This window comes from Adiantum capillus-veneris, chromosome 1 (assembly GCF_014529385.1).
Source record: "Adiantum capillus-veneris isolate H3 chromosome 1, ASM1452938v2, whole genome shotgun sequence".
NCBI lineage: Eukaryota > Viridiplantae > Streptophyta > Polypodiopsida > Polypodiales > Pteridaceae > Adiantum > Adiantum capillus-veneris.
Window position 1 is genome coordinate 83,227,664 of NC_140931.1, and position 18,163 is coordinate 83,245,826.

General features: G+C 47.3%; 1 protein-coding gene across 4 annotated transcripts in view; it reads right to left on the reverse strand.

The window, feature by feature from the left end:
• Positions 1–788: 788 nt before the first annotated feature.
• Positions 789–18,163, reverse strand: part of AMY2 (alpha-amylase-like 2) — a 54,905-nt gene continuing 37,530 nt past the window's right edge. For 2 of the 4 annotated variants that reach the window (XM_086517925.1, XM_086517916.1), the window contains 4 exons: positions 1,842–1,967; positions 1,727–1,762; positions 1,552–1,650; positions 789–1,455 (listed from right to left, as the gene is read on the reverse strand). In XM_086517925.1, coding sequence (XP_086374051.1) covers positions 1,258–1,455; positions 1,552–1,650; positions 1,727–1,762; positions 1,842–1,967 — 459 coding nt within the window. In that variant the 3' untranslated portion in view covers positions 789–1,257. The remainder of the gene's footprint in view (positions 1,456–1,551; positions 1,651–1,726; positions 1,763–1,841; positions 1,968–18,163) is intronic. The other 2 variants (XM_086517908.1, XM_086517935.1) reach the window with 2 other exon arrangements.

Consider the following 18,163-nt stretch of genomic DNA (forward strand, 5'->3'; position numbering starts at 1 on the left):
AAAAATAAAAACCAGAGAATCCTAAGCTGCTAGATGTGAGCTAAGCAGCTAGCTAGGCTTGTGTAGGATATGAGCGGGGGTTAGGGGGTGAACTCAATGGGGGGCTAAGACAACACAGTGTGGGTGCATCCTCCAAAAGAGCTCATCAATCCCCTCCATGGTAGAGAGAGAGAGAGAGAGAGAGAGAGAGAGAGAGAGAGACCTGCTAACCTTTGAACCCTACCTTGCCATTCCACCCAAAGTATGCAACCATCCACAAGAAACAACTATGAGCTGGCTGAGTTACTACCGCCGTTTACCAGGGCTCCCATTCAAAGCTTATAACACTTCTCCTTTTTACCTTCCGGTGCCGGGCAAGTGTTAGACTCTATACATCGTGTTCCCTGCAGTGATGGTGATATTCGTGATTTAAGTAGTATTCGCAAGGACCTTATCTGATGCACCCTTGAGACCCAGGGTTTTGCAAGAAGGCATAGCAATCCCGGCAATGCTCAGGCGTCACACACAACGGGATTGTTTGGCTACTAGCCAATGGGCGAAAGGATGCATGGTCAAGGGAATGGGCGGGGGGATAGATGGGCTTGGTGACTGCCGCTGTTACACATGTGCTATGGTTAAATGCAGAGTGGCGGGCTGAGTGGGCTGCATGAGTGTGCGATGTGGAGGGATAATCTGTGCAGAGGATAAGCCTAGGGCTGCGACGAGGATGAGGGATGCGGGCTTAGCAGACCATGTGCCATACCATATCTATATATACTGCTAATGACAACAGACAGAGCCCAGAAGTTTCAAAATCTGCCCTTTACAGAAGACAGTGGTATGCATAAATTTAACTCTGCTTGGCTTCCCGCAACCTTTTGGGACAAAATGACTTCCATACCAGTGACCACTTATACATTGATAGGCCTCCTGAACATGGCAGGCAAACATGGTTAACTCCATAATGTGGTGAGATAGGGTGGATCACATATACAACGCTGTTGCTGATACAACCCTCAACTCTGGGACCCATAGATGGGCTGTGATATGGTCAGGTGATATAGCTAAGGGAGTTCTCTAAAAGACATTGGCAGATTCATAAAAACTGGTACTGTTTAAGTTGCATGATAGTAAAAGTTTATGCATATAGGATGTACCACCGACAGGTCGGGGCTCTGCTATTTTTTGTGTCATGGTTTGTCCAAGTCTGAATCGTACAGGCCACTGAAAGAAACAAACTAATTTGAATACGGGCTGTTCGAAAGGCCATTCAGCATATCATCCTTTTCTTAGCCATACAGCATATTCATGGCCGCTTGTGCCCAGGTCCCACTCTCCCAATTGTGGGTGCCAACTACCAGGCCCAAGCTTCATGGACACTTTCTCATCAATAATAGCAGCATACAATGCACTGTTTGCTTCGAGAATTCTTATAGAAGACCTGCTATGGAGATCTTGCTGTTTCCTTATTCTCATCTGTTCAAAACACAGAAGCATATAAGACATTTTTATACGAAGTTACGAAAAACATGCTTAGATACTTAGAATTATATCAAAATGAAGAACACTCACAAGTGTGCATATAGCATCATGGACTGCATTGCCCCACTCGTAAAAATGATCATAGAAGACCATTGGTAAGCCTGGATGTGTCAAAATGTAGGCATAGCCCTGAGGATCCAAGTACCAAGGTCCCTGTCGTCAGGCAAATGTAATGAAACAAAGTTTTAGTGAATCCAGTGTGTACCTTAAGAACATGCTCAGGCGGAAAAGGCCAATGTGCCTGCATAAAAGGTAACTCTAGTCAGGCATATAGAATCATCGGGGTTTTTTAAAACTTCCCAAAGCTACCTTAATCTTACCTGGGTGGATCCTGTGTCGTGATTATCAATAAAGGTTACTGCCCGCGAAGGCCACATACCAACTACACCAGGTGGCCTTCCTTGTTGATCTCGCAATCGCCACAATTCTCCCCTCTTAAAAGCTTCCTGATTTTGAGGGAAGAAACTTGATGTTGAATGTTCTATCAGGCAGCCTTAAAATCAAACATCACACCAATAACACACCATCAGGAATAAGACCAATCAATCTGTGTTCCTAAAATGGCAGAAGCTGAAGTTGTAATATCTCGATAGATCTTGGAAGAAAAGCACACGATCAGAAAAAAGAAGAAGAAGAGACGAAGAAATATAATACGTTTTAAGCTCTATCCTGGATTCAACTCAACATACCCTCATCCAATACATACATATAGCCCTGTTTCCAGCTACATACATCCTATCACAGTGCCGCCTTGTTGTAAATAGCACTAAAAAGCAGTACTTGTAGAATCTTCGTGAGAATCAGACAGATTCAAGGTTGTTACTGTTCATCTCAGTCATAAAATAACAACTTTATCAGGCATGGACCATGCCTCAGAGTTATGCAGAAGCTTTGAGTCGAATTGCCAATCTCAATTTGTGTAAAAATGTGGAGGCTATGTGATATAGAGGTGATAGCAAAAACAAGTACGAGGGTTAATGCAAAACCAGTGCTTCCAGGTTGCCTACTTGTCCCTGTGCTGAATACAGCTCCAAAGACGCAACTCAAACAACAGTTCCAGCCAAACAAGATTGAAAAGAAACGTTCATTAGTTCGTGGCACTTGGGAGAGTATTCAGACAAGACTCGGAAGAATCCTGCAAACCATATTAAGTGAGGCATTTTTTACCTACGGACAATAACACTTGAGCTCAATATATTACGTAAATCTGGTATCAGAGCCTCATTAGGCCTAATCCCATCTTCATGATCCTTACCTCATTATCTTAGCTCTTGTTATCCTCATCTTATTATGAAATGCTCATAGTTTGCTCCCTTAATTATGCACTCAATTAAGCACCATCCAAGTTTAAACAAGCCTTTAAGTAAGAGCTTATTTCACATGATCCTTGAGTCATTACACCGATCTTCTCTTGATTATGCACTATATTTATTATAAATTTATTATCATTTTCCCCTCACCTTAGGCTGCTCATGATCCACCATCCAAGCCAGCTTTGCAGCCTGTTCTTTTATGGTGAAGGCTAACGGTGTAGCAACAAAGTGCCACCTTTTCGAGCAGCGTTTTACATTCCATTGTGACCAACTATCCCAAGGAGCCAACAAGTGGTAAGAATTGAAGTCTTATTTTTTTCACCAGTGCAAACACCAGCCATACCTTGGCGCCCTCATTCTGAGAACTCGTCGATTGCAAAGCAGCTGACCTGTCACCCCTCGTACATGATGCGCACCTAGATGACAGCCTCAGCTCACAGCCGTCTGCAACTCTCTTCCTCTGCCACCAAATTCTGCAGTACAGCTAGCGAAAGTAGCAGCCCCTATTGCCATCAACAAGCCACAAGCATGTGCGCCCTTGCGTTAGCCGCAGGGTAGCCCTTTTTACCAGCCAACAGGCACGGTCAATCCTCTGCTTTCTCAGATCACCGTATTACACTTTTGCCCCCTATAACAGCACCAGCACATCTGTCGGACAACTATGTCATTGTATTGCAGGATAAGTTGCCGTGTGAAAAGAGTTTCTCTTTAGTAGCTGAGGCTGGCATTGTGGCTGAATCAGAGCCAGTCAAGGGAGAGGATGGTTGAGGAGTATCACCATCTCTACTGGCCGCCCACTGTCGCAGCCCACACCAAGCAGGTTCCTTTGCTGCACGTGACCAGCTCATTATCAGATCCTTCCGCAGGCCGCTCCCCCTATCTCACTGTTCTTCCCACTGCATTGTCATCAGCTCCGCTTTCTCTGCTGGTCTTATAGCCCCAACTTGCTTCTGGTCGTAGGCAGCTGTGGGCATCTCGCTCGAACGTCTTAACATCAGCAGCAAAATCTAGCACCCGTGTTAATATATGTGGCTGTCCTCAGCGGAGCAGCCATACCGCCTTTTCTTGGTTACCTTAATACCTTTTACAAGGACAATCAATTTATAGATTCAAGTAACTAAGAAGAGAAAAACCCATACTAGCTCGCTGCTTGCTGCCTCCCCCATCCCCCTCGTGTGCGCTGCCTCCCCCCGTCTGCAGCCCCGCCACCATCCTGCCTCTCTTGCGCCCCCCCCCCCCCCCCCCCGGCCGGGGCCCCGGGTCATTCTTTGCTTAGTGGCACCATGGCTTTGACCCAACATCAGATGTGCTAGAGGAGGAGGCAGATCTTCCTAGCTCAATCTGCTTCCCAGGCTTGAGAAAAAAGTACCTCCCCCTACTCTCCAGGATTAATTCCATGTTTGGGACGGTGTTGGAGACCCCGCGTACTTCACTTTCACTTGTGGCAAAGGCCGCAGGGTTACCCAGTGCCCACTGTGCAGGTTCTTGTTCGGGACACACACACACACACACTCCCAAAGGTGGTTCTACTACTCTCCAAGATTAATTCCATGTTTGGGACGGTGTTGGAGACCCCACGTATTTCAGCTTCACTTAAGCCAAAGGCCGCAGGGTTACCTAGTGCCCACTGTGCGGGTTCTTGTTCGGGACACACACACACACACTCCCGAAGGTGGTTCTACTACTCTCCAGGATTAATTCCACGTTTGGGACGGTGTTGGAGACCCCACGTACTTCAGCTTCAATTGTGGCAAAGGCCGCAGGGTTACCCAGTGCCCACTATGAGGGTTCTTGTTCGGGACACACACACACACACTCTCGAAGGTGGTTCGGGACACACACACAAAGTCCCAAAGGTGGTTCTACTACTCTCCAGGATTAATTCCATGTTTGAGACGGTGTTGGAGACCCCGCATACTTCAGCTTCACTTGTGGCAAAGGCCGCAAGGTCACCCAGTGCCCACTGTGCGAGTTCTTGTTCGGGACACACTGGCCGCGCGCACGCGCACACACACACACACACACACACTGTCACATGACACATCCAACCCTATGTGTCCATGGACAAGCTACAGCATGATCAGGGTTCAGTTAGTCCAGTCAGTCTAGATTAGAAGTGATCTGGCACTTTTGTGAGTCTATTCGTAGACCGTGCATGCCCAGTCACTTAGTGTAGCTACATATCCTCTGGTTGCACACATCATGATCATCAGTATTCCCATCAGATTCCATCAGGGGAATTTTCCATTGCATTTAGCCTATTTTACCTATTTTTGACATTTTTCACTTATTATTTTTGAGTGACTTTTGTTGGAAAGTAGGTAGGGCAAATTGAGTAATTTTCTATATAAGCAAACCAAAGCTAGCACTAAATGGCAAAAGAGGCAGCAGGAGCTCCACGCTCAACAAGCAACTTCTCAGCAGAAACCCCCCCCAAGAGACCTAGCGTTTTTGGAGCAGAACCATCACCTAGCGTTTTCATCACCAGATCAACCAGCGATTTGCTTTTGCAGATTCCGGCGACAACAGAACCTCAGAGTAGCCTAGCGTTTTGCATTTTGCAGAGCAACTGGCGACAGCAGAGCAGAATTTTAGCCCTAGTGTTTTTGGTTTGCAGATCAGCCCCGGCGTTTTGCAGATCTACCGCGAAGAACATCAAGGAACATCAGCGTTTTCAGTTTTCAGCAGTTAGCACCCGCAGATAAAGTCCCGAACCTCGCAGATCTCACCTTCCCGCAGCAGTTCCTCGCCGCACGGTCAGTTTCCGCAAGGTATACAGTTTCAGCCCGGAAAACGCAGATTTCAGCATCTACGTTTTCAGCGCGTCGTCGTCGCATCGTCGTCATCGACATAGAGTCAGAATTCAGCAGATAAAAGATTGCAGATTTCAGCCCTTAGGTCGGTGTCGTCATCCCCGTCGTCGTCGTCGTCGTCGTCGACATAGCCTAGACTTGCATCAGTCCCATGCATTCAGATTGTACCAGTTTGTGCAATCATAAGTAGACCACTCTCGCCGACGAGAGTGGGGCCTTCGGAGGAGGGTTTTACAACGTCTATGATGTCGTATCTCTCTTCTCTCTATCTCAGTCTCATACACTTGCACGCATAGTGTCCATTCACTTTGTTTGTGATCATAGCATTCTCTCATTAAGAACGGAAGGCTCTCCCTTCCATAAGAACAAAAGGAACCTTGAGCACAGTTCGGAGCACTCATCTTGAGCAAAGCGCAAACATTCATTCCGCTGCACCTAACATTGGTATCAGAGCTTTGGCAGTGTTCTGTATCACTCAAGGAAAGAACCACAAGAATCACAAGAATTTTTTTTGCTTGTTGCGGTCGCACGAACCCAAGTTCGCTTGGGTGTGTCGATTCCTAATCGTGTTTTTGAAGAGTGACAGGAATCCCAAGAAAGAAGGGCTTGTCCAGCCTCCCCTTGTGCCTCTTTTCACTCATTGAGAGCAGACCGTGCACTTAGCGGCCGGCCAATGACGTGAGGTGGGAAAAAGCAACCTTGGTGTGAGCGCAAGGCCGCCAAGGGGTGCGCCCGCGGGAAAGAGCAGAACTCGGGTGAAGAGAAGATCCTTCTCAACCGCACATTGCAAGCGAAAGAAGACCCTCAAGAACCTCAAGACCCCAAGACCCTCAAGAACCCAAGTTCCTCGTGAACTTAAGAAACCAAGACCCCCAAGAACCCAAGTTCCTCGTGAACTTAAGAACCCAAGACCACAAGAACCCACGACTTCAGAATGGTCATCACTCGAAGCGGAATGGATACTTCGCTTAGAGGTGATGAGCATGAGAGAGGCGAAGAAGAATTTTCCCCACCAGGAGTTTTTCCGACCCTCCCTCTTCCCCATCTACAACAAGGATTGCACTAACTCCTATGGAGGCCTTGGAGCTTATGTTTATGGAAAGGAATTTTAGAACACGGAGCAAGAAATGCAGCAAGAATGGTAGAAATGAAACGCAGACACGCAGAAGACAAAGCAGAAAGAGAAGCAGAAAGAAAGGCAAGACAAGAACAACACGACCGACACATGCAAGAGTTCTTGCGACTCTTTTCTCAAGTGCCGGTATAGATGCAAGAGATTCAAGAGACGGAGACTCTCTCAGTCTCTTCTTCTCCACAGCTTGATACACACGATTTGCATGATAATAAGCATGATGATTTGAATGATGATGAGAAGCATGATGATTTGGATGCCAATGATTTGCATAATGATTTGGATGACAATGACAAGCATGATGATTTGCATGATCAAGATGTGATTTCTCACGAGCATGATGATTTGCATGATCAAGATGTGATTTCTCACAAGTATCATGAGTTGCATGAAGATGATGTGATTGTTCACAAGGATGATGTGTTAGTGGATGCTTTTTCTAGCGAAGCTAACCTCATTGCAAATTCGATCAATCACGAAGAACCGATCTTGGCTTTTGAATCGAGGTCCAAAGACTCCCCACAGGACGATTCGATCATTCAGGAAGAACCGATCTTGGCTCTCGAGCCTAGGTGCAAAGAACCCTCACAGGAAGTATTATGTGTTCGCATGATTGATACGCACGCATTGTTCGAGTGTTTCATTCGTGATCGTTTCCTGTATTTTCGTCAGCATCTTTATGTGATCCCTTTTCCTAGGCATGACATATTGTATGTTGAGCACGTTTCACCCATGAATGAGCACAAATGTATGCGGATTTTTCATGAAAAGCTAAAAAGTATGCATTCAAGAAAGTCACATTCCATGTCTCTTCCTTGGCACAACAAGGTTGTAGAAAGAGCACATGAAAGTATGAGCACGAAGCATGGGCATTTCCGTTGTGAATTGCCACAGTTGATTGCTTTAGATCATAAGAGAAAGATTCAATCTCATTGTTTGCGTGTGTGTGGTGAACGGTTTAGCACTCCCGTCTCTTTGTTCATCTACATTGCATGCACGGTCTTTGAGGAAGACAGGATTTTTTCCACTCACTTTACATGGAATAGGTATGTTCATGGTTTTGTGTTGGAAATGGTTTCAAGAATTTTCAGCCATAGAGATTCTTGAAGAAGAAGGAAGCATGACTCTCGACGAAGTTGAAGCATTGAAGGAGCCACAGAAGACTTTGTGTCGCTTTGGGCACGGCCCAAAGAAGCAAGCGTTGCAGACCTTTATGAAGTTCAAGTACCGCACGACCCACACATCAGAGTGGGCCGGCAAGGAGTCCCTTCCAGGATTCCGGATGCTATTGGCGATCTCCCTCGACGCCATACAGTTCGGTACCAGTACCTCACTTTGAAAAGGAGGGAATGTCACGTGACACATCCAACCCTATGTGTCCGTGGACAAGCTACAGCATGATCAGAGTTCAGTCAGTCCAGTCAGTCTAGATTAGAAGTGATCTGGCACTTTTGTGAGTCTATTCGTAGACCGTGCATGCCCAGTCACTTAGTGTAAATGCATATCCTCTGGTTGCACACGACATCAGTATTCCCATCAGAATCCATCAGATTCCATGAGGGGAATTTTCCAGTGCATTTAGCCTATTTTCCCTATTTTTGACATTTTTCACTTATTATTTTTAAGTATGTAGCGCGGATAATGTGTCGTGCTCTCTACAGTGGGTGGTCCTCAGTGCAATGTGCGTGACAATCTCACTCAAACAGACCGAATCTCCCTCAAACAGACTGAACAGAAAGGAAACAATAGACGTCACCAGAGCTCACAAAGACACAACAGCAGACCAAAACATATGACTCGACTATCTCAAAAACTGATACAGACTCTGGCGTGGCAGCACACTCAGCTCCAGCCCAGGACTCACAGGTACAATGGGGTGTCGAGGCTCAGATGTGCAGGGATGGTGAAGACGTGCTCTGTGTATAGACTCACTGCTCTCCAGGACGATGCTGGACCAAAGGTGAAGAAGATAATGCTGATGACCAACCGCTACTACTCATATGTAACACCATAAAGGGCCACCAACGGCTCATAAATGTCATCCATGTGGTGACCTGGCCACGATGTCCACTAGACCACCGTCGATACCCTGCCACTGCCACGTGTCACTCCCAGCCTCGAGGGTCCGTCCAGTGTGAAACATCCTAGACCACTGTACTAACTGTGTCCTGTGAAAGTGACACTGTAGCCTGCTACAGGTTGCCCGCCACAAGACCGCTCACCGTCTCGGTGAGAGGAAATACTGAAAAAACTGTGAAAGAAATCCATTAGGTACTGCATCTGTACATCTTTCTTGAAGCAGGTTCTAGGCCCAAAAGTGGAGTTTAGACACACTACACTGCTTGCAAACGTTTTAAGCCTTTGGATAGGCGGGATCCAGTATGATTGTATAATCCAAGAATCCCAATTGGATAGACAGAATAAAGCTCCACAGCAAAGAGATATGCTCGGTTTGGATCCAGCGCATCTTTATTATTGATAACCATAGTGAGAGGAAAATGACCTGGTCCATGCTTGCAGATAACCTTGCCACACTTTTTGCAACAACACTCTTCTCGAAAGGAGTCTCGAAAGGAGGGATGACCATAAGCCCACAAAATATGCTGAGGCTGAGGGGGTGGGGAGGGCTAGGGGGGCTGGCTAGGGACGAGGGGACGGGAGAGAGTGGGTAGGGTCGAGGGGATGGGAGAGGGTGGGTAGGGGCGAGGGGGAAGGGGGAGGGTAGGGGCGAGAGGATGGGGAGGGAGTGGGTAGGGGCGAGGGGTGAGGGCCTAGCCAAGGGGAAGGGAGAGGGTGGGTAGGGGCGAGGGGATGGGAGAGGGTGGGTAGGGGCTAGGGGGAAGGGGAAGGGTAGGGGCGAGAGGATGGGGAGGGAGTGGGTAGGGGCGAGGGGTGAGGGCCTAGCCAAGGAGAAGGGAGAGGATGGGTAGGGACGAGGGGATGGGAGAGGGTGGGTAGGGGCGAGGGGGAAGGGGGAGGTTAGGGTCGAGAGGATGGGGAGGAGGGTAGGGGCGAGAGGATGGGGAGGGAGTGGGTAGGGGCGAGGGGTGAGGGCCTAGCCAAGGGGAAGGGAGAGGGTGGGTAGGGACAAGGGGATGGGAGAGGGTGGGTAGGGGCGAGAGGATGGGGAGGGAGTGGGTAGGGGCGAGGGGTGAGGGGTGGGTAGGGGCGAGGTTGAGAGAGGGTAGGGGCGAGGGGTGAGGAGGAGGGTAGGGGCGAGTGGTGAGGGGTGGGTAGGGGCGAGGTTGAGAAAGGGTAGGGGCGAGGGGTGAGGGGGTGGGTAGGGAGGCGGGTGAGTGGGGGACTGGTTAGGGGCGAGAGGGGGTGGGTAGGGGCGAGGGCAAGGTGAGGGGGAGGGTAGGGGCGAGAGGGTGAGGGGGAGGGTAGGGCGAGGGCGAGGGGAGAGGTGGATGGACAAGGGCGAGGGCGAGGGCGAGGGACTAGGGCTAGGGCGAGGGGGTGAGGGGGACTAGGGTGAGGGCGAGGGGGACTAGGGCGAGGGCGAGGGGGAGGGAGGGTGTAACAGACTTGGACACTCCAAGTCAAGAATCAACCACGACAGCACCAAATTACCACTTCAAAACAATTCACAGATCACAATAGATTTGCACTGGCCCGACGGAGTTCCGTGCCTAGAGATATTGGCCCCAAAGACTGGCGCCCCTTTCAGTATTTCTTTTTATATTAATCAATCATCAAAGTACAAGAGAGCGGTTAGGGTTTCACTCTCAGACTCTGCGTCCAGATGCTCTGAGAAGTGAGGCCCTCACCACTAATTTAAAGGTTACAAGGGATGCCCAAAAGCAGAGCCCCAAAAGCTTTTAAAATCAAAAGCATCAGTTCTCTCTCTCTCTTAGAGAGTCTTTTCTCTTTTTTTATAAAAAAAAAGCAAAAGCAAAATTCGCATCGCTCATCATTTTCCACCAAAAAAAAAAAAAAAACTTTTATTTTTTAATAATCCGCCTCCGCGATTTCCGGAATTTAGGGTTTTGGCAAAAATTAGGGTTTGCAGGAATTTTAGGGTTTCTGGCAGAAATTAGGGTTTCTGTTGTCCGCCACGTCATCACTTTGTGACATACCCCCCTCTTGAAAGCATTGTAATCGACCGCGATTACGCCTGCAAAACCGACAAAAGCCATAAACTATCTTAACAGACACTGACTGTTAGTACCTTCGTACTAGGAACACACATCTAGCACATGTACAAAATCGACAGTCACATCACACGACATCACAGGACATCACATGACATTCAACATTCATTCGGATCTTAGACCATGATTTATCGGCAATGTAGCTAGCAATCACATCTAGGTCCAATCGGGACCTCATCGATGTCCGATTGACTAACCCCTATTGCAACCATGTCTATTCAAGATCAAGTAGACCAAAATGCTGCAGTCATTTCGTCTACCAGTTCCTGCACTCACAAGAAGTCAAGAACAAATCAGTATCATAATCAGGAATTCCATTTCATAAAGTCATCCAGCAGAATACTGTCAACTCTCAATATCCCTGAAGCTCAAAGAGACATCAGTGACTTTAGTATCAAAATCGAGGCATCTGTTGACAAAGGAGCGGAGTAACTCCCCTCTTGTGCATCCCACTGCACCAGATCTTCGGCCAAGCTGAGTTTCTGGGTTCCGTTTGGAGTAGACTATGCTAAACCAAAACATCGAGGTAAAGTTTCACAATCCGAGGAGTTTCTGCTAGGTCCTCCTCCTCCATCCACTTCGCATCAAATGCAGGAAAGTTCTTGAACTTAACCAAGAACCGCCTTCAGACTTTACCTTTCTTCGTATCATTATGTGCCAAAATCTGTTCAGGAACAAGGATCTCCTCGTTTTCTTCCACTTTGGGTTGCTCATCAGGCTCCCCATCATCAGGCACATCACCCTTAACAGGGTTCAAGAGACTCACATGCAATGCATTGTGAATCCTCCAAGTATCTAGCAGTTTCAATCGGAAGGAGACATCATTTATCTTGTCAGTAATATGGAAAGGTCCGTAGTATCACATACTAAGCTTTGGAAAAAGCCTCTCCTTTCCCTGTTTCTTTCTTAGGCGTGCCTTCTCAAAAGTAAGAGCACCCAATCATCCTCCTTCAGTTTCCAGTCGCGACGATGGCGATCCGCTGCCTTTTCTGTCGTTCTTGAGACTCCTGCAAAGTCTCGCGAACCTTGGCAAAAGCCGTATCCAAATCTCGCGAATATACATCCGCTTCAAATTTCTAATCTTTCGTGCTCAGGAAGGATGGAACCTTCGCAGCAGTTTCAACAATCTCACATGGCATCTTCCCCGTCGAAGAGTGTATCGTGTTATTGTAGGCAAATTCCACCAAAGGTAAGTTCTTTTCCCATTGAGTCTTCTGATGCGAGATACAAGACTTCAATAAATCTAAATCTAAAATCACTGAATTGGCAATCTCATATTGCCCGTCAGTCTGCAAGTGGAACGATGACGAGAACTGCAACCGCGTGCCAATGTTCTCCCAAATTGCCTTCCAAAACAAACTCATAAATCTGGGGTCTCTGTCGGAGACAATCGTCTCAGGCGTGCCATGTAATCGGAAAATCATCGTGATCATTCTGTATTCTCGGGAGATTAAAAAAAATGAAATCCATTTCAATATTTTCCCAGGGGCGGGTGGGTATGGGTAAAGGCTGTAACAATCCCTGTGCCTTATGCCTGTCAAACTTGACCTTCTGGCATACCAAGCAACTGCGCACAAACTCTTCCACATCCTTCTTCAGTCTCCGCCAAAAGAAATCTCTCTCTACCCCTTTCATGGTGGTAGCAATGCCGCGGTGACCCGTAAAAGGTGGACAGTGGCAATCAATCATAACCTTTTCCCTCAACGGCTGTGTAACGCACAACATAGTCTTTTTCATCAAGTAGCCTTCCCGAAGGGAGTATCCAGCTATTGTCTCCCCATCCCGTATCCATGTGAAAATATCTGCAAAATCTGTATCTGTGGCACACTGATCGACCATATCCTCGAAGCTCTTATGATGTATCGCGGAAATAGCCAGAACCAACGGTTTCCGAGACAAAGCATCTGCCACCACATTCTTCTGTCCCTGCACATGGACAATCTGGAAGTGGAACTGTGACAAGATGTTCACCCACCGCATCTGCTTTTCCGAAAGCTACTTCTGTGACAAGAAGTAGCGCAAACTCTGATGGTCTGTAAAGACAGTAAAATCCGCTCCGAGTAGGTAATTCCGCCACTAAGTAAGAGCGTGGATAACCGCCAAAAGCTCTTTCCCATAGATCTGTGCTGTCATCTGCGGCCTAGAGAACAAACGGCTCTCGTAAGCTATGACATGGCCTTCTTGCATCAAGACCGCACCCAGACTACGACCACAAGCATCACAATATACTTCAAATGACTTCTGCAAGTCCGGCAAAGTCAAAATAGGTCCCGTAGTCAATTTCTCTTTCAACGTCTGAAAGGCAGTCACCTCTGGGGGTCCCCACGAAAAAGGTACTCTTTTCTGTGTCAAGATATGCAAAGGGGAAGCAACCTCTGCAAACTTTCGTATGAACCGCCTGTAGTACGAACACAGTCCCAAGAAGCTTCTAACTTCATGGACATTCCTCAAATCGGGCCAATCACGGATAGTCTCTATCTTGGCCGGGTCCATTCGCACTCCTGCTGCTGACACAATGTGTCCCAAAAAGTGTATCTCTAGTAGGAAAAATTCACTTTTCTTTGCATTAATCACTAACGTGTGATCTTGTAATGCCTGAAAGACTTGAAGCAGATGATCTCTGTGTTCTGCCTCATTCTTGGAGAAAACAATGATGTCGTCAAAGAAAGTGCCAATAGATAGCCTGTACTCTCGAAAAATCATGTCCATCATCCGGTTAAATGTCGCAGAAGCATTGGTTAAGCCAAAAGGCATCACCAAAAACTCAAATAACCCAAAAGTCGTCCGAAAAGCTGTCTTGTAGACATCTCCTGGTGCTATCTTGATCTGATGATATCCACTCTTCAAGTCAATCCTGCTAAAGCACGAGGATCCCTGTAACCTGTCGAGTATATCATCGATCCTAGGAATCGGAAATCTGTTCTTGATGCTGATTTCGTTGAGAGTGCTATAATCGATGCACATTCTCCAAGATCCGTCTTTCTTCAAAACCAACAACACTGGAGAGCAATACGGTGAAGTACTAGGCTGGACAAGACCCTTTTCCAAGAGGTCTTTCACTGAGTTCATAATCTTTTCATTCTGTACTCGGCTCACACGATAAGGTGGCCGATTCGGTGGCGTGCTTCCAGATATCAGATCAATGGTATGATCTTCAGGCCCTCTCAAAAGCAATCGGCATGAGTGTGGAGAAAAAAAAATCTTGGCGTTCTTTTCTTCAAGTCAAAACATATTCAACCTTTATCCATCGTTCAGTTCTCCCAAAAGAATGAGTAAGAAAACTGAAGTTCATCAAGTACAATCTCTAAGCCCTTCATTTATCAAAGTCGCTTTCTCGGCCCGGTAGTCAACCACGGCGTAGTTCTTGTGGTACCAAGGGATCCCGAGTAGAACGTCTCTCACGTGCCCTGAACACCCCTGTCATTGCAAACGAAGTTTGCCAATGCTCGGTGTAATGGCAACATCCCATCCGGGTGCCAATCGAACTACCTCCGCCTGTGGCGTCAGTCTGTCGGGCGTAGTTCCAAATCGAGCCGCCAATTCCAAGTGAAAAGAAGTTGGCCTTGGCTCCTTCAAAAGAGCTTCCTGATCCTTCACTTTGCCCCAAAAGCGGCAAAGTTTTTACTTTCATTCATTAGATTCGGTGCAGGTCCCACGCCATGTGGTCCCAGTTCTGCTTTTCTATCTGCCTTTTCTGCCACATTCCTCAGCTGCTCTCGAACTCTCAGACCTATCGTCGTCTTTATCATTCTGTTCTTTCTGTGCCTTATCAGGGCACTTTGCGGAAATATGTCCATGTTCCCCGCATCCAAAGCACTTCCCCTCTCTGATGAAGCGAGCTCTCTCCTCAGGAGTAAGCTTTGGTCGTGCATCCTTTTTTTTTTTCTCTGGGTTGCTCTTTTTCATTCTACTTTCATTCCCAGAAGTCTGTTCGGCTCGTTGTGTCATGGCCTCATCTGTGGGGTAGGTCAGACTGCCAGAGTGAATGGCAAAGCCCCGCTTCGCATGACTCATCAACTCCTGAATAGAAGCTGACTTCTGTTCCAAGCAGTGATCTCGGATCTCTGTAGGTAGACCCAAGGTAAACCGCTCAATCTATTCTCTGAACGAGATCTTCTTGAATGAAGAGGTGGGTAGAAAAGAGCTCCAGAATCTTTCACAATAAGAATTCACTGTATCGCTCTTGGTCATCCGGAGATGGTTCCAAGCAGCTCGTATATCTCGCTCAAACTCTTGAGTCAACTAAAAAGCCTCTTGAATTTCAGCCATGTAACTGGCACAGTCTTGCTTAATAGAAGCGTGGACCACCAAGTACGAGCATTCCCCTTAAAGTAAGAGGCAGCTCTCCGAATCTTGGAGTGCTCTGAATAGCGTCCTCCCGTGAAAGCGATGTCAAACTGCTGTATAAAAGACAAAGCCTTCGAAGCATCTGAGTATCCTGAAAAGTATCAAACTTGATCGAGTGGCCACCTTCCTTAAACTCTCGGACTTTCTTGCTTTTATCTTCGAGAAAGTCATACTGGTTGGCTTTGTAAAAATTCTTCTTGTTCGCATAAAACTTTCCGTCATCGGAACCTGAGCTGTCTGTAGACGAGTCCTCAGTAGAACTGTGAGTCTCTGGGCGAGATTTAGCCTTCTTTGCCTTTCTCTTGCCCTTTCCAAAGCGTTGCTTCTTGCTTCGCTTTTTACCTTTTCTGTCTTCTTCGCTCGAATCCGAGCTAGAAGAACTGTCAGAAGAAGAAGAAGAAGAACTGGGTAGGTCTTCAAACTTGACGCGCTTCTTCGATTTCTTTGCCTTGTCAAATGTCGACCGACGACCTAAATATCCCGAGAAGTCAGTGCCTTTCTTCTGCTTTTTGCCGTGCTTTTTGGCTTTCTTTTGCGTGTCAAAAAGCTGAGCAATCCGTGCATCAACCACGTTCTCCAGTTCCTGCTCCGTATATTTTCTTGGAGGCAGAAGATTTCTTGAGAGCGGGTTTCGGGAGTGGTGTTGTGGTTCTCTGCCACTCCATCTATACCTCTTCCAAAGAGGTCTGGTTTATATATTTTGCCATCTTCAGGTCCTTGGCAAAATTGAGCATCATCTTTGTTGCATCGCCAATCAATTGACGACGCTCCATCTCTCTTTGCTCCGCCTGAGTAGGCCGAGGCGGGCCATACTCTCTGTCCGAATCTTCGTTGTGATCCCAGCCCGCATCTCCAGATGCAGAGGGAGTCGACTAATCATTGCCTGAAGCCATAGGTGCCGCGGAAAAAAAATTCGGGGATCGGATTTCCCGTAGAAGAGAAATCGGACGTGCTCTGATACCACTATAACAGACTTGGACACTCCAAGTCAAGAATCAACCGCGACAGCACCAAATTACCACTTCAAAACAATTCACAGATCACAATAGATTTGCACTGGCCCGGCGGAGTTCCGTGCCTAGAGATATTGGCCCCAAAGACTGGCGCCCCTTTCGGTATTTCTTTTTATATTAGACAATCATCAAAGTACAAGAGAGCGGTTAGGGTTTCACTCTCAGACTCTGCGTCCAGATGCTCTGAGAAGTGAGGCCCTCACCACTAATTTAAAGGTTAGAAGGGATGCCCAAAAGCAAAGCCCCAAAAGCTTTTAAAATCAAAAGCATCAGTTCTCTCTCTCTCTTAGAGAGTTTTTTCTCTTTTTTTATAATAAAAAAAAGCAAAAGCAAAATTCGCGTCGCTCATCATTTTCCACAAAAAAAAAATTCTTTTTTTTTTTAGTAATCCGCCTCTGCGATTTCCGGAATTTAGGGTTTTGGCAAAAATTAGGGTTTGCAAGAATTTTAGGGTTTCTGGCAGAAATTAGGGTTTCTGCTGTCAGCCACGTCATCACTTTGTGACAGAGGGACTAGGGCGAGGGAGTGAGGGGGAGAGGGGGAGGGTAGGGCGAGTAGGCAGGGGCTAGGGAGGGAGAGTGTCGAGAGCTGGGTAGGGGGCGAGGGTGAGTAGGGGGACTAGGAGTGGCGGGGATGATGGAGCTCACCTGCAGCTGCTCCCGGCCTAGCTCCACCTCCACCAGCCGCTGAGCAACTGAATGCAGGAGCCAGCACCAATGGAGGGGGCCCTGCTGCCAAGAGCCTACAACAGTAGGGGACAGCATTAGTGCCTGCTCTCTTTTGTTTTGGTGACTCTCTTGTAGATTATGGGAACAACAATGTTCGGCGCTCTTGATGATCTCTTTGCCACAACTGTGAACCCTAAGGATGTGGGCATTCTGATTGTGTATAGGATCGAGGGGATAGGGGTAGATAGGTGCAAATAAGGAGCACACAACTATCATGAGCAAGACAGCTATCATGATCTTGGAATTCATCTTGCAGGACTGGCTCTATAAAGGGAATTTGCTAGACACAAAGGAGAGCTTTGTTCTGGTCGGAGAAGCAGACACCAAAGGGGTTGATATTTGAGGGGCGGTGAACTCCTGTAGAGGAGATTTCTTACTACTTCTATGCTTCTTCATAGGCTCAGGTGGCACATTAGATTTAGCTACTATGGAATCATTTGAAGAGGGTGTTCCTTCAGGCCAAGAGTGAATAGAGACTCCATAACAAGGCATAGATTTGGTAGCCTCCAACCACTCCAGCAGATCTTCGTCTGACCCTTCAGGTGTAGTAGGCTGTTCTTGTTCAGGGTTGGTTTCCATTGACAAAGAAACTTGTTGCACCACTGGATCCATACCTCCTTCTAAGAGGATGGGTTGCATCGGGGAGCCAGAAGTTTCTGTCCACATTGCGTCGTTTCCCCAATCATGAAGTGCTTTAGTGTGTCGCAGCCATGGTCTTCCAATGAGCAAAGGAAATCCGCCCTCAACCTGGGGAAGACGAACCACAACAAAATCCAAGTTAAAAGTAAAGTCTTGTACATGCAGAGGCACATTGCCCACTATGCCCACTGGGTAGACTGTCCGTTGGTCGGCCAACGTAACTGTGAAGGGAGCAAGGCGAGTAGGCTGTAGACCTAGAGCCAACATAGTGAACTCAGGCATCAAGTTGATGCCAGATCCACCATCCACTATCACTCCTGAGAATTTCCGACCCAAAACGGACACTATTAGGCGAGGGCTTCTATAATCAGTGAGTGGAGCAGCGGGATTGGATATCATATAGGACTCTGATGGTCGCACTGGGAGGTGCCCGCCACTAGGACTTGCTCCAGGATAAAGTGATTGAATAACAGCAAGGGTGTGTGTCACTTCTAAAATTTGCA